Below are 15,501 nucleotides of genomic sequence, written 5' to 3'. Positions count from 1 at the left end.
CAGACGAGGGCCGTGATGCCCAGGCAGAGCAGCACAGACTTGGTGTTGTAGTAACTGCAGGACCGTCAGGCCGGTGGTCAGCTTCTGGGCAGTCCCCCACCCCACCCTCAGTCCTCCTCACAGACCAGTCCTCTTCTGCCAGGACCTGACCCCACAGCCTCTACCCAACCCCCAGCCCAGCCCAGCCCCAGCTCTCTTTCTCCCTGCTCCCTGCACTCGCTGCCTGATCAGTGGCCAGTCTCCCGGGCAGGTTCTTCTCTGTGGGCTACCACCACCACTCTGACCCCAGATGCTCTCAAGCCCCAAACCAAACTCACTGCCCATTTTGATTCACAGCAACCCCGATGGATGGCAGAACTGCCCCTCTGGGTTTCCAACTCTTTATGGAAGGAGACAGCCTCATCTTTTTCCTGAGGAGCGGCTCCTGGCTTTGAACCACTGACATGATGGGGGATGCATAACCCACTACACCCCCCCACCCCAGGGCTCCCAGGGAGTGTTCAGATGTAGTTGCCCTCAGGGTGTGGCCAGTTTAGTCTAAGCCCCGCCCCCACCCCCCTTTCTGTTCTGCCTTTACCTGGACAACATCCCAGTGAGGTAGGCCATGGACAGAGTCTGAGAGAAGAAAGCAGGGTGACAGAATGCTCCAGAACTCAGCCTTCAGGACTGGGTGCCCACCCCTAGTAGATCCCACCAGCATGGGCCCCCCTCACCCCTGTACCCATTTACTTCCAGAATCGGGCAGGGCTGAGGAGCCACCCCAAAGGCCGCCTGCCCAGCAGTGTTTCTTGCTTCCTTTGGCATCCGCTCTTTCCCCGAACCTAAGACCACCCTCGCCCCCCCCAGTACTGTCCACAGTTCTAGGATGGCCCATGCTGAAGCACAATGAAGCGTGGGAATGTGCAGGGGCAGCAAGGAGGAGAGGGCAGAACTTCGCAGAAAAAAACACAACCCAGACTTGCTGGTTCTGATTCCCATCGGCCCAGTGGGACTGAGGAGCACTGTCCCGCCCCCCACCCCAACCCCTGGGTCCCAAGGCTGTCTCCTTGATGAGAGCAGAGAGCCGAGCTCTCTCCCGGGGAGTAGCTGAGGGCTCAAAGCACCCGCTGTTTCACGTGAGCAGATGAGCACTTTAACTACCTGTGCCTCAGAGCTCCCTTGTGGCCTAAGTGGATGGTGGGGGGATGCTCCTGGCCACCAGGACCTCACATTGGATGTCCCCCCAACCCAAACTTCTCAACCCTCAAAGCGCCCCTCCTCCAGCATCTGCCCCCACCCTCCATCACTTACAAAGACGGTCAGAAGAATCAGGTTCCATGGAAAATACCTCCTGTAAGACAAGAGGTGGGGCTCAGAGGAGGCTGCAGGCTGGGCTTCCCCTCCCTGCAGGAATGGGGTGCCTGCTTGTTCCCCCCTTATCTCCTCCATCTGTTCCCCTCAGCCATCTACCCTCCCTGTATCTCAGAGAGGTACCAAGTCAAGAAGAGAGGCTGACAGAGGCTCAGAGAGGGACCACACCATCTCAGGGAGGCACAGCACACAGCTCCCTGGATCCCGCTCATGTCCCCACAAACTGACGTCATACCTGGGTCCAGAGCAGCAGGCCAGTGTCAGGTAGGTGATAAAGAACACAACACTGAGGAAGATGGAGGGAGGGGTACGTCAGCCGGACCCTTTCGAGGCCATCCACCCACCTCCCCCTGTTCATCCCCCTGCCACCCCAGCCCACCAGGCAGCTAGAAGGGTGGACAGAGTGGAGGGGGTGGGGGAGAAGCCTGTGGCCATCCTGACAGGGGCGGAGTGGTGAGCCAGGTCACCAAAAGAGTTGGGGAGCCTGCTTTTAGAAGCAGTGACCCTTGAGTGCCTTGGGAAAGCTGTCCTTACCCATGCCAACCAAAGTGACCCCCCCAAACCCCCCACCCCATCTGCACAGTACATAAAACCAAAGGCTCTTGTCCACTGTCTGCTCTATGGCAGCTACGAGTGCTTGGCAAACGTGAGCCCATTTCACTCTCTCATCTTCTCTGGGAAGGACAGTTGTCCCTCCGTATCATGGGGGATGGGTCCCACGGCCTCCCTCCCCCGTGGACACCGAAAGATGGGAGGATGCTCAAGTCTCTGGTATGAAATCGTGTGGCGGCTGCAGACAGGCCATGCACGCACGCGCACGGTCCTGTGTGACGATGCTGTACACCACCGCTAGGTTACAGATGAGTCCTGATGCAACGGACATGCTACATAAAGAGCACTTTACTCGCCCGCTGACCTCGGAGAGAGGGATTTGCCACTTGGTTGCTTTCCTCGGGGCCGTGTTTCTCAGACACAAGCTGTCTTGGAAAGAGGCTGAGGCCGGATCCCGGGCCTGGAGAAGCTTTAGCAGCATTGCCCGCACAGCGCTGCTTCACTGATAGCGCTTGGCTTGCCGCGAAGTCAACTTCCACTTTCTGGGTCCGCCCCCACCCCGCCTTGGATAATGTCCCTCCTCTGTTGGTGGATCCACAGATGTGGAGGGCTGGCTGTATGTTCCTGACCTAACAGCTGAAGCTCCGGAAGTCAGGCGCTTGATCCCAGGTCACACCGCTATGACACGCAGAGGCGGGATCTGAAGCCAGGCACTATGCTCTGCCTCCACAGTCCTTGCTGAGAACCACAGCCCATCGCGCCCCCCCGCCCCCCCTTAGTTCCCTTGTTGTTGGGTTACCCTCCTGGACTGTAAGCTCAGCAAGGGGCTGCTGACAGCAGAAAGTGTCTGGGGACAGAATTACTGGGGTAGGGACAGGTGTCTGGTGGGAAGCTGGGGGGAGCTCACGGGGGTCTTCTGGAGATGGGTGGGAGGAGGGGGAAGATGAGGGCTGGGGACCCAAGGATGGGGCACGCCCATGCCTACCTAGATTAAGGCCACTACCCGTGCATGGTCGCCAACCCCGAGGGGGCCCTCAGCATGGCCCTGCTGTCCTTCCCAGCCTCAGCCCTCTCACCACACAGCCTGGCCTACTGTGCCCCTGAAAAAGCCCAAACGAGGAGGCGGGGCCCTTTCTATGAGTCACAGCTGTGTGCTCTCTGGTCCCTCCTTTCCACCTGAGGCCACATCTCCCAGACCTCAACTGCCACAGCAAGCTCAAAGCTCTTCCACCGGCTTCCACTCAGCTTTCTCTTCCCATCTCCCAGGTGCTGCTCAGCTCCCCAGCGCCAGCCTCAGACCTCGTGAGCAGAGCTGGTTTAGCCGTGTCACTGTGACCCAGCTGCGTCCATTTGACACTTGTCAGTCCTGAACTTCCTGGACGGCAGTGAGTTTTGAAACGGCATCTAATCATTTCCACTGCCTCCCGGCTTCCACTGTGACACACCTGGCCACGCCTTCCCGCTAACCTTCGGGCATCCGAATATGCCTGGTTCCTACAAGTACCATCAGGTGGGACTCTTCTTTCTTCACACTCCCCTTTTCCCCCTGGGAGGTGGAGATCACTCATTCACACGGCTCCTTCTACCAGGGGAGCGCTCAAGAATCATCCTGATTTCCAACCTAAGCCTTCCCTCACTGGCCCCAAACCTGAAAATCCATCAGCCTGTGGGGGCAGACCTGGCTATTCAGAACCCCACACAATTCAACAGGCTGGAACTGAACTCTCCACTTCGTGGGCATCCCTGATGGCTAAGTGTCTCATGCCTCCAGAGACCTCCGTATCACTCTTGCCTCTCCCCGCCCGTCAATGAATCACCTGGACCTGTTGCTCCTCCTACACAAATCCGGCCGCCTCACTCCCACTTTAGGAAGGGTCTAGACAGTGGTTCTCAACCTTCCTCATGCCTCGACCCTTTCACACAATTCCTCATGTGGTGGTGACCCCCAACCACAACATTATTTTCGTTGCTACTTCATCACTGCCATGATGCTAGTTATGAACTGGGTGACCCTGTGAAAGGGTCGTTCGACCTCCAAAGGGGTCGAGACCCACAGGTTGAGAACTGCTGTTCTAGACTGTGGCCGGAATCCACTGCGTCTCCCTGCGTTCAGCCCTGCCTTCTGCCTTCCGAGCTGCAGGCTGATGGCACCACTCCCCTGCTTAGAATTCCTGTAGTCATCAGCTTTGCACCCTCCCCAGCCTGCCTCTGACCACTCTCTGCCCCTCCATTCTGCCTCTCCTCACAGCACCCCCTTCTCTCAATGGGCCCCCCACCCTCTGCTACTCCTGTCCAGGCAGGATGTAGACAGGCTGGCCAAAGACATCAATGCCTGGGCTGGAGGGGGGCCCACACCCCCATACCCTGCAGGCCTGCTCATCTGACTCCCCATCCATACGGGGCATCTGAGGGAGGCCAGCCTGCAACATCATTTGTATCCCCAATATCTGACCCCTGGTTAAAAAAAAAAGAAAGAATTCTGACTCCTGGCTGGTAATAAACAAAGCAAAAACCAAAATAACCAACCCTTTGCAGTCAAATTTTGTTTTTAATTGTTAGGACTGCATCCAGAGAGACCTCTCTGGTCTCCAAGACAGACCAGCTGCCTGGAGTGTGGGGGGAAGATTGTACCAGCAGAACTGAAGCTTTAGCTGAGCAGAGAGGCCAAGAGGACCCCCTCCCTCCTGGAAAGGGTCACCACTACTTGTAGCGGGAGGAGAGAGGTGTCGTCCTGGCCACAGGGGCCCAGTAAGTATTGCTCTCCTAAGGGGTAATCTGGTAAGGCTTCTTGGACCATGCTCTGGGCACCTACCCACAACCTCCGTCCAATACAAACACGCACCCTCATTCTGCCCCAAATCCAAGATCCCACTATCTGAACCCATTCCCATTCTCTGGTCTCTTCAATCAATGGTTCTCAGAAAATGAGGGGCTGTTGTCACTGTAGGAGCCCTGGTGACATGGGGGTTACTCGTTGGGTTATGATTCACAAGCTCAGCAGTTTGAAACCAGCAGCAGCCCCTCAGGAGAAAGATGGGGCTTTCTACTTCCATAGAGAGAGTCTCGACAACCCACAGGGCAGTTCCACTGTGTCCTATGGGTGGCAATGAGTCCGGGTGGGCCCGATGGCAGTGAGTTTGGTTGTTGTTATTGTTTATTGTCACAGTGATTGAGGGAGGTGGTGTTTCTCCTGGGATCTAGTGCTGGGGGACAGCCCCCCACCAAACACTGTGTGGGACAGTGGAATTAAATTGTCTTCTCCACCATGCCACTGCAAGGCCCCAGGGAGAAACCCTGGCGCCTGCTCTCCTCGGCTCTCACTTGAGTCACTGGCTTGTCACTTCATCAATCATGACAATAAGAATAATAATACCTTGTCACCCTGGCTAGGCTGACGGCTTCCTGAGGGCAAGGCCTTGGTCTCCTTTTGCCCCTGGTCCAGATCTCGTGAACCCTCTAGACAAGGGCCACCAAGGGGTGGGGGTGGTGGGGAGGCAGAGGGGCTGGAGACCTGGACAAGATGGCACAAGGGTGCCCGGCCAGGAACAAGGCTCTAGGCCAGCCAGCCGAGGCAGCAGTGAACCCTAGTTCTACCACCACTCCAGGGTGACCTTGGGCAAGTCACCCTAATTGTTGAGCCCGTTTCCTCATGTGTCAAACAGGAATGGTGGCAGCAAGTCACGGGGCTGCTGGGAGGTCTGCTGTGGGTGCCTATTTAGCAGGTGTTGGTGTTGGGGGGTCAGCTGGTGCCAAGTAAGGGCCTGGCCCAGGAGCTGTTATTCTAATTAGAGGCTGACCCACTGGCAGCTTCCCAGGGAGGCTGGAGCACACCTCTGCCAGCTCTGGTCACACAGCAGCCTGGCTTTCCCCCTCACTCCCTGTCTCACTCCTTCCCTGCAGGGAGCCTGCAGTTCCCAGCCTGGCTCAGTGGGAATGATCAGACCATCAGGTGGAAACCCACTGAGGGAGATGGCTGGGCCTAGAGCAAGCTGCCAGTCATCCCAGGGGGACAGAGAGTGAGTCATGGAACCAGAGAGAGACTGACTTGCACGTCAGAGCCTGGGGTGGAACCACAGGCTGTTTACAGAGAGAGCGCGAGAGCGCTATGGGGGTGAGGGCAGTGAGGCTCAGGTGAAGGCCACCTTCCAAGTGTCCTGCCCCACCCTGTCCTACTCCAGGACCTGGGCCAGGGGAGGAGGCAGCTGGCCGTCAAGGGCATGTGCATCCACTCACTCATTTCGCAGCAGAAACCTCTGGGCCAGTCAAGGCCAGTTGGGGCCCCTGCTGCTGAAGAAGCAGTAGATTCCCGGGAGCCTCCGTTCCCTTGTAAAGTAAATGCAGGGAAGCACCGTGTCTGCCGAGGGCGGTGCTAGCTCAGGATCAGAGGAGAGATGTACAGTGTGCAAGTGCAGGGCCTCATGTGCAGGAAAGCCACGCTGTGTTCCTCTGTTAGGCTGGGCCCTAGCAGGGCTGTGAGCCCCCAGGGGACCGGGGAGGGAGAGCACCAGTTCCCAGGGTCACAGGGCATCCTACTGAGGGGATTCCCACACACCTCAAAGACCAGGGTTACCCTAAGGCCTCTCCGCCCCCTGCCTGCCCCACCACATGGGGTGGGGGCTCTGCTCACTTCCTGGGCTGGGCTGTCTCCTAACCACCTTCTGCTCAAGGTCCCGGGGGCCCCACAGCCTGTCCCGCAGAAAGCCCGGAGAGGGGCCCGGAGACCCCACTCCTCAGTTCATGGGGTGCTTGAGGCTACCAGCCAGTGCTGACGTGCTGGGAGCCATGCCAACCTGGCATGTGGGCAGGCTCCCCTCGCTGTCCCTGGGGGCTCATTAACTTTCTAACACAGGGCCTCTCAGTTCCCTAAGGTGCGCCCCTCCCTGCGGGGTCTGCAGACAGCACCCCTCCCTGCCAGGTCTGCCCAACCCTCTGTCTGGTACCTGTCCTAAGAAAGGCCCCAGGTGGAAGTGTGTGTTCTATGAACCGTCAACCTGACCAGGCCAGCTCCAGCTCCTCCCAGGAGCCCTAGCGAGGTGAGGCGGCCTTCTGTCAGTCAAAGGTTCGCGCTGACTGCAGGCACATGCTGGGACCACTCTGGGCTCCAGTGGCCCAGAACCACAGCCCACTTCCCTCCAGCTCCCCTCCAGGAGCAGGCCTCAGAGAGCTTCGACAGGGTGTTCATGACCTCCACTACTGCAGCCCCGCTGCACGCCTGGAATCCCCAAGACACCCTCATGCAGCTTTCCCATTCCCATCCCACGTCCATCCTTTTGTTTAAACCAATCCCCTCTCTGGGACGCTGTCCCATGTCCTTCTGGCCCATGGTCTGTGCCAAATCCCGAGAGGACTGAGCACTCCGGTCCACAAGGTTCCCTCCAGCCTTCCCTTGCCCGCCCCTTCCTCCCCAGCAGCCCCAGGACAAGGCTGTGCCCACAGTGGGTGCCAGGAAGAGACCTTCTGCTCTGAGCCCCAGGGTGGTTCTCGCCTGAAATTATTCAGAATGGACCCAAGGATTCCCCACAGCAGGTGGTCCGAACCATTCCCCCTTCAAACCTCTTCATCCAAGTTATCTGTCAGGGTCCTTAAAGCATACAGGGCAAATAGGAGCCCAGTGGCCCCTGGCAGAAAGAAGCCAACTAAGCAGTGACAAAGAGATTAAGAGCGCAGGCCTTAACTTGAATCCTGGGTTCAGATCTCAGCTCCACCACTGACTAGCAGCTGTGTGACCTTGGGCAAATGACTCAACCTCTCTGAGCCTCAGGTTTCTGAAGTAATCCGTACCAGGAAAGCAGAGGATAGGACAGCAGGCTCTCCACCAAGCACATAGAGCAATGCCCAGCCCTTATTAGGTGCTTCCTAAGTGGTATAGTTATTATGCTTAGTAATTAATAAGCATTAATAACAATAATATTAATAAGAGGAGCAACGTTGTCATTAGTGTGAGCCAAGGTGACCCAGTATCCGCTTCCCCTCAGGGTCAATGTTAGGCTCCTGCCCCACCCTTCCTTCCTGGTCCAGGCAACACCTTTTCCCTCCCCCCTCAAATCTTCACATCCCTAAAGGGTCCTCTGACCAAGCTCTGCAGGGAGCAGAATCGGGCATCAGCGAGGACAGTTCCCTACAGGACTGGGGAATGCCATATGTTTGGGGGGGTCTCTTGACAGAGCTCCCCCTTGTGCCACTGGTGGTTCCTGGGAGGAATCTGGGGGCCGTGCATACTCACTAGGATGCCCAGTACCAGCCTGGGTTGGCCTGGACATAGCGCTTGATAGGTTCACTGTAGAGAAGGAAGAGAGAGAGTCAGACATCTCCCTCAGTCTCTTTGGGGCTCAATAACTGCCCTGCCCCACACTGTTCACAGGTCTGGAGATGAAGCGTGTAGTCCTGGGGGTTCAGGGGCCCCCAGTTCACCGTCCTAGGCTGGTGTGGGGCTGGAGGACCTGGGAGCAGAGACCCCACAGACCCACTGGGCCCGAGTCATGCACCCTCACTCTGTGAGGCTCTGCCAGCGGGACAGACCCTTTGAGGGGGGCACTGCCCAATTTCTGATGTGTCTCCATACAATTTTCTTTCGGCAAACACTGCATGAGACGGTTAATGCTACACCCCCCACCCCCACCAACATCAGCACACACATGCCCCCCCACCCCCCACCCCGTCCACACTGCTGACTCACCAGAAGGTGAACAGAGCCACCACACTGAAGGTGAGCAGCAGCTGGATCAGCAGGATGGTATAGACCTGGTGGCGGGCAGAAGGGGGCTCCGCTCAGCATGCAAAGCTCTGAGCAGTCAGGAGACTCTGTCCCGAGACACACCGCGCCCCCCCTCTCTGGGTGGCTGCAATGGAGCCAAGGGTGGGGGTGGGAAGGGGAGAAAGGACCCTCTTCCAGCCCACCCCACAGAAAGGGGCTCTTCCAGGAAGGAGAGCCACCACGTGCTCAGGCCACCCACGGCACGGGGTGCTGGGTGAGCACTAGGGGAGGCAGCTCCTGGGTGGGTGCTGTCAGGGGGATGCCACAGGAAGGGAGCTGGGTGCCGCTGGGCCCACCGTCCCAGGGATGGAGAGGCGGCTACCTTTCTGATGAAGACGCGGCGGACTCGCTGGTCATCCCAACTGAAGGTAGTGAAGCGCTCCAGGCCGCCGGAGAACCCGCCCTCGTAGTAGCTAGAGCTGCCTAGGGTGGTCAAGGGGAAGGGCACATAAAAACTACCCCAAGGGTCTACCTGCTCAGAGTTCCAACTGGCTCTCTGGACTATCTCCAGTCCTTGACTGGGGCTCTCTTCGGTCTGCTTCCCCAGCCCACCACTCTGGACCCTCCACAGTGGGCATCAAGGAACAGAGAGGGACATCTGTCCACCTTGGGTCACCTAACACATCACAGCCAGCCCTGGTGCCCTCAGGAACTGGGGACCAGCTGGACTTGGGAATGTGGGCAGGAGGTAAATCTTCTGGTGTTCCTGCTGGGAACCAGGACTTTGGGGGAAACCTGGGAAGTGAGGGGGTTAGGGGGAATAAAGCCAAAACAAGGGCAAGGATAAGAAATGGGAAGGTGGGCGGGATGAAGACTCAGGTCCCAGGACTCAGGATCCAGACAGACCCCAGTGTGGATTTACTGACCGAGTGACCTTAAGCAAGTCACCTACCTTCTCTAAAACCCTCTTCTATGAGATGGTCAGTGAAACCCACGTCCTGAGGACTAACCAGGGGACCAGTGAGAGCCACAGCTCTGTGCCTGATGGGAGGATGCCTTCCCAAGCCGTCTGAAATGCCCACTCTGCCCTCCCCTCTGCCATCCCCCCACATTCTTCCTCCTCTCCCAGCAAGAGCTTCCTCCCCTCTGAGTCTTTTGAGACAAGCAAAGCCGACCCCACTCTGCCCTGTTAGGAGCTTTTGGATGGTTCCTCACTTCAGTCTGCTTCTAATTCTTTGCCACAGCTCTCTGGCCCCCCGTGAACAGAGCCCACAGGCCCTGTGCTCCTCCCACCCTCCCATTTCTTCCAACTGGAGTCGATTTTTTTTTAGCCGCTGGCTCTCTTGCCTCTGGGATCCAGTTCTTTCCGCCTTGGATACTCACTGCCTCTTCATTCAGCTAGTAACTCTCACTATGCTGCAGACAGGACTCAGCCCGGTCGCCCCCTCCTCTAGGAGCCTGCCCTGATAAGCAAGGTGAAGCAGGCTGCCAGGCCTCTCCCGGCGTGTCCAGCCCACACGGTCAGCTCTGAGAGGTAGAAATGACAGCTCTCCCACTGACTCATAAGGACAACTCTCTAACTGCTGGTGGTTTCGAACTGCCGACCACTTGGATCGCAGCCCAAGAAGTAACCCCTATGCCACCAGGGCTCCTATTTCAGGACACAACTCCAAGCATCCTCAGATGCTAGCTCAATGTCAGACTGAAGTGAGCATCCTTCCTGTCCCTAAAGTTCCTCAGAAAACATTCCTGCAGGCCGCCAAGATTCGGGAAGTGAGGAAGGGGTACCCAGAACAAGCTTGGGGTCTAGAGACCTCACCCTTTTTATCCATCGAGCCCACCCGCTCCCCCTTCCTGTTCTGTCTGCTTCCTCCCTGCCCAAAGCCCCCCATGGCCAGGCTGTGAAAGGGGAGAAAAGGGCCGGCCTGTGGGCTGGGTGGCGGAGTGAGGAGGGCCCCTGTCCATCCCAGACCTGGCCTCATCATCCGGTAGGGAACGGCGGGGTGGGGAGAGGCGCCAGACCGATGAGGTTTGTGGACCATGGTGGCCAGTTCCTGTGAGCAGAGGCTCCTCGGTGTGAGGCATTGTCCCTGGGCCACCTTCTAGAACCTTGCAGTGGGTGGGGGTGGGGCCTGGATGATGCGGAGGATGATGCCGGGGCTGGGGCTGCTGAGAGAGGCTGGGAGGGTGGGAGAAGCTGTAGGGGAACTGTATGTTCCCAGCCCTCCTCAAGGGCAGCTTAACTCAACCCAAGAGCTTCCCACCCACTGGGGTTCTTGGTGTGCAAGAAGCCCCAGCCAGAGCTGTCTGCCTTGAGCCTCCCAGCTGGTGTCCACACACTGCCCTCTTGTCTTGCCTTCCTGCCCCCCACAAAGGCTCGGGGAAGGGAAGAGACCAGGAAAATGGCCCATGAAATACATTCCCAGTTCCCTGGCCCTCAGCCATCCCAGGGTCTCCAGAGGGACCGTACTGTCCCGAGATGTCAGACCAGCAGGTGTGTACATTGGACACATCCTTTCCCAGAGAGGGCCTGTGGGATGGGAGCCAGTCCCTGCCAAAGCTGGGGCCAGCTACCCTCTCCTCCTGCCCGCTCCTTGGTCTACTGTGCACCCTGCCCCATCTTTCTCTGCCTCTGTTTCTTGTGGGAGGGGTCTTTGCAGGGCCCTGGTTTTCTGCCCCCTCCAACTCCTCCTCTTGCCCTTGCGCCGTGACTTGGAGACGTGCTCCCTTCCTCGTCGGAGGGCACACGCTGACCGCGGCCACTGCCCCCCCTTCATGGATGTCTTCTCCGGCTGCCCTCAGAAGAGTCCTCCGTACCCCGAGTCTGCGACCAGAATGCAAACACCAGCGCAGCATGCCTCTCCTCTCGGGAAACTTCCTCCTGCCCAGCTTTCCCACCAGAACCCTCCCCTTGCCTTGACCGTGAGACTTACTGGGGTCCACATAGGCCCAGCTGGGGTGGAGAGGCACAGCCACGGGGGCCGGGGGGAAGGCTCCTGCCTTCAGCCCCTCCCCAGAGGTGGCCTCTTCATAGGATGGCGGGGCTGAGGGCACTGCTGGGGCCTCCTTCTTCTCTCCATTCGCCTGCTGCCCCCCCTCGGTCCCGGGGGCCTTGGTAGCCACGGAGAGCTGTGGAATGGAGGAGAGAGATAGTCACCAGGGGAAGAGAGCCTTCCTAAGGCCTTCTCCCCGCCCCTCAATGCCCACGACTTTCCTGGATCCTTCTGAGTGCACTAGGAGAAAGGGGTGCAGACAGGAACCCCCATCTCACAGAGGAAGGAACTGAGCCCCAGGAGCTGGCTAGCACACACAGTACAACTGAGGAGGGAGGACATTCTCAGCAGAGCTCACCACCCCCCGGTGGTCACTACCCCTGGAAGGTTAGGGGGAGCGCAGGGAGCCGGCCTGTTGGGTTCTGCTGTTTCCCAGGGAAGGGCTGGGCACCTAGTAGACCCTCGAAATAGTCATCGAATGGAAGATGCTCTCATTTCATCTGCGGCTACTGGTCATCTTTTGACTCCTGGTTTTTGAAACATGCAGTTAGTTTGTTGTTGAGAATGTGCACAGTAAACAGACCCGGTCTGCAGTTAGAATAGCGGAAAGGCTTCAATGACATGATGGCATTTTCGAGGCGGGCAGCCTTCTCACCCTTCTTTTCTGAGTCATCCCCCCCACCCACCCACCCCTTTGGCGTAAGCTCGCTGCCCTCCAGAGATTTCTTTCATCTTCCCAGTTGCTGCTGGTGGTTTGATCCTCCGTAAAAGCAAAGAGCAGACGGACCGGTCACTGCCATCGAGCCGTGCTGACTTTGAGCGCCCCTGCCAGGCAGAACTGCCCCTGTGGGTGTCTGGGACTGGGGCTCTTTACAGAAGTAGAAAGCCCTATCTTTCTTTCTTTCGAACGGCTGGTGGTTTCCAACTGCAATCTTGGCAGTTAGCAGTCCAACTCAGAACCACGACGGACCCCGGGCTTCTCTTCTCTACCAGGATGTTGTATTTGCCCTCTCTCGCCTCTCTGCTGTACTCTAGTCCACCACTGCTGTTCAAGTGGCTGGTGGTTTCGATTGGCTGACCTGGCGATTCGCAGCCAATGCACAACCCTATGCCCCCAGGGCTCCTCCCTGAACCCACATAGGTGGTCCTTAAAAGAATAAAACGCTCACAGCAGACCACCTTCACGCGTGAAGATAAACGACTGTTTCATTTTAAGAGATGGAGGGAATACTTTGGGATTAGGGTTTATGGATGATCACCTCAGTCCTCCAGAAGGTATGGACTCCATGAGCCTTTTAAATGCTGTTCTGCCCAATCCACCTCTTCTGACCAGGATTATCCCACAGGCTCTTTGATTGGGATGTTCCCTAACAGTAGTCGGGCACCATCCAGTTCTTCTGGTCTCGGGGCAAAGGCAGCAGCGTTTCAGGTGGGCAATTAGTCACACGCCAGCTGGGCGAGGAATGGCTCCTCCAGGAGCAACAAGCCCTGTAGGTGGTCTCCTGGGTTGCAAAGCCTGAGCACCTGCCCCTGGGGCTGGCCTCTTCTGCCTGGGCTGAAGATAACACTGGGGGGCTAGGAAGGGTGTGAGCTGGGAGCTGAAAGTTGGTGGGGGCCGGGGAGGGTGACGAGAGAGAAAAGTGGAAGAGGAATGAGGGCAGTGGAGTGGAGGATAAGCAAGAGGTCCCCTGGACCCAAACCTCAGCCTCTCCCCAAACCAGAACCAAATCACAGCATGCCACTGCCGGAGGGGATGGCAGAAGGTCTAGTCCTTCATTTCACCAAGGAGGAAACCGAAGGCCAGAGGGAGAGATGCCAATGAACGGCTGTCACCCTCAGGTCTGCTGTGCTCACTTCTGTACACGCCCCCCACCTCCCCCCTTCAGTTTGGGTGAGAGGCTATGAGTGTCGAGGGCCTGAATGGAACAGACAGAGAATGAAGGTGGGGGTGAGTGGGTGGTACAAAAGGAGAAACAGCAAGGAAAGGTCAGACCCTGACAGGGGGCTTAGGTCCCGTTCTCAAAAGAACACCTTAAACCCCAGAGGCCTTTGACAAGGGGGCAAGGGGCCATTCTGAAGGAGCCCAGATGCAGCAAAGGACCAGGCCTCTGGTGGCCACTCAGCCTTGGACCCACTGAACTAGAGAGAGCCTGTGAGCTGGGTCAGGCCACGGGGAATACACTCACCCAGACATCAGCTGCAGCAGTAAAGTGACAGGGGGCGGGGGCTGTCAGGGAGGGTGGAGAGACGGGACTATGGATGAATATCTTCATTTCCCCCACAGTGAGCACTCCTCAGGCCCTCTAGGGGACTGGACCCAGAGCCCAAGGCTGGGGGAATGAAGCCCTGGCGCCTCAGCTTCCTTCCCATCTCCAGCCCCTTTCATCACCCAGACCACAGAAGCCCTGCCGGGACAATCAGTCCTGGCCCACAGGACCCAGGCCCATCAGGAGGCTTTTGGGGCACAGCCCCTAGACGGAGCTCTGGGAAAAAGGATCCTTGTTTCCAATCCAGGCTGTCCAGAGCCAGCCCTCCTTACCAGCCCGACATTCCCCCTCCCCCTCCCCATCAGGCACTCAGAGTCCCCAGGGCCCTGCCCCTCTCCCCATCTGGCCTTCCCCAGTGAGGCCTGACCAATAGCAAGAGTGGCATCACCCAGTGACATCATTTTGAAGTCTGCTGAGCTGAAAAGCAGGGAGAGGGGGGTCTGGGGACCCCGCGAAGATGCCATTGGCTCAGAGGTTTATCTGGAGACCAGAAGGGGGGTTGATTGGGGTTCCTCTGCCCAATCCTTGACACCCCAAACGGAGGTCCAGAGGACCCTCCTTCTTTGCCCCGGGCCCTGGTGGTTGTGTAATTCAACAGGCTGTTGACGTTACATAACCCTATTAGGCCAGCCAAGTACCCAGGCCAGCCTCCTGGACAATTCAGGCCTATAACGGGGAAAAGAGATGCTTGCCTGTCTCAGTCAGCCCAGTGGCCCAGCCCCAAACAAAACAAAAATGAGAGCATCCTTATGCAAGGTTGCCATGGTAACCCCCCCATCCATAGAGGATGTGTCCTGAGGTGGGATACTAAGAGGACCTGGGTTGCATGAGGAGTGTTTTTGTGGAGGGTGGGAAAGATGAACATGAAGCAACTGGGTTTGGGATTGGAGGGCTGAACCCAAGAGGGGCCAGGCCTGCTGGCACTGCCCCTTGTGGCTCCCCCAGTACACACACACACACACACACACACACACACACACACACACACGGCAAAGCATGAGGTCAGAGGAAGATAGGGGAGGGCCTGAAGAAGAGAGGAGCCTAGTGGGTGGAAAGAGGTCCTGGCCCCTTCCATGCAATGGCCCCTTGGGCCCCCTGACTTCAACAAGGACCACAGAGTGCTATGGGCTCAAAGCCAGGGAAGGATGCTCAGAGTGGTCCAGAGCACTGCTCAGGATGACAGGGAGGCAGGGAGCCCGAGGGTGGCAGACGAAGAATGGTACAGACAGGGGAGATGCCCGTACCTTTCCCTGGGTCATGATGCCGTCTCTCGGGGAAAGGGTCCCTGAGGCAGGGGCGGCCGCTTGAGTGACCACAGCCTGCCTGTGTCTCTCCTGTCCTCCGCGTGGGTTCTAGCAACATCCACTGCAGCCGGGCCAGGCGGGCGGGCGGAGCGTACCATCAGGGCGCGGGGTTGGGGGGGGGCGCGGGGGGGCGGGTCTGGAGGATGCGCGGAGGATGCTGCGGATGTGAGAGTCCCCGGAGGGAGGAGCCGCACGCGCACATCCCCCGCCCCTCCCCCCACCTCTGATCTTCCCCATCTCCAGGGGCTTCGGAGGACGGAGTTGCGCAGCCGCCCAAGTGGATGGGTCCGCTGGGGCGGGCGGAGGCGTGGGCGACTCGGTGACACCCGACCAGCTGAGGC

General features: G+C 58.2%; 1 protein-coding gene across 1 annotated transcript in view; it reads right to left on the bottom strand.

The window, feature by feature from the left end:
- Positions 1 to 15,224, bottom strand: part of FAIM2 (Fas apoptotic inhibitory molecule 2) — a 38,040-nt gene extending 22,816 nt beyond the window's left edge. The window contains exons 1-9 of the mRNA XM_004711477.3: positions 15,101 to 15,224; positions 11,530 to 11,725; positions 8,979 to 9,079; positions 8,579 to 8,643; positions 8,126 to 8,179; positions 1,586 to 1,636; positions 1,291 to 1,330; positions 578 to 615; positions 6 to 54 (exon numbers count right to left, since the gene is read on the bottom strand). Coding sequence (XP_004711534.1) covers positions 6 to 54; positions 578 to 615; positions 1,291 to 1,330; positions 1,586 to 1,636; positions 8,126 to 8,179; positions 8,579 to 8,643; positions 8,979 to 9,079; positions 11,530 to 11,725; positions 15,101 to 15,115 — 609 coding nt within the window. The 5' untranslated portion in view covers positions 15,116 to 15,224. The remainder of the gene's footprint in view (positions 1 to 5; positions 55 to 577; positions 616 to 1,290; positions 1,331 to 1,585; positions 1,637 to 8,125; positions 8,180 to 8,578; positions 8,644 to 8,978; positions 9,080 to 11,529; positions 11,726 to 15,100) is intronic.
- Between the last annotated feature and the right edge of the window lie 277 nt (positions 15,225 to 15,501).

Source organism: Echinops telfairi, unplaced genomic scaffold, assembly GCF_000313985.2.
Source record: "Echinops telfairi isolate 266 unplaced genomic scaffold, ASM31398v2 ScPeMD7_12;HRSCAF=54, whole genome shotgun sequence".
In the NCBI taxonomy this organism is placed as follows: domain Eukaryota; kingdom Metazoa; phylum Chordata; class Mammalia; order Afrosoricida; family Tenrecidae; genus Echinops; species Echinops telfairi.
The sequence above is the reverse complement of the archived record's forward strand: the minus strand, read 5'-3'. Positions and strand labels throughout refer to the sequence as shown.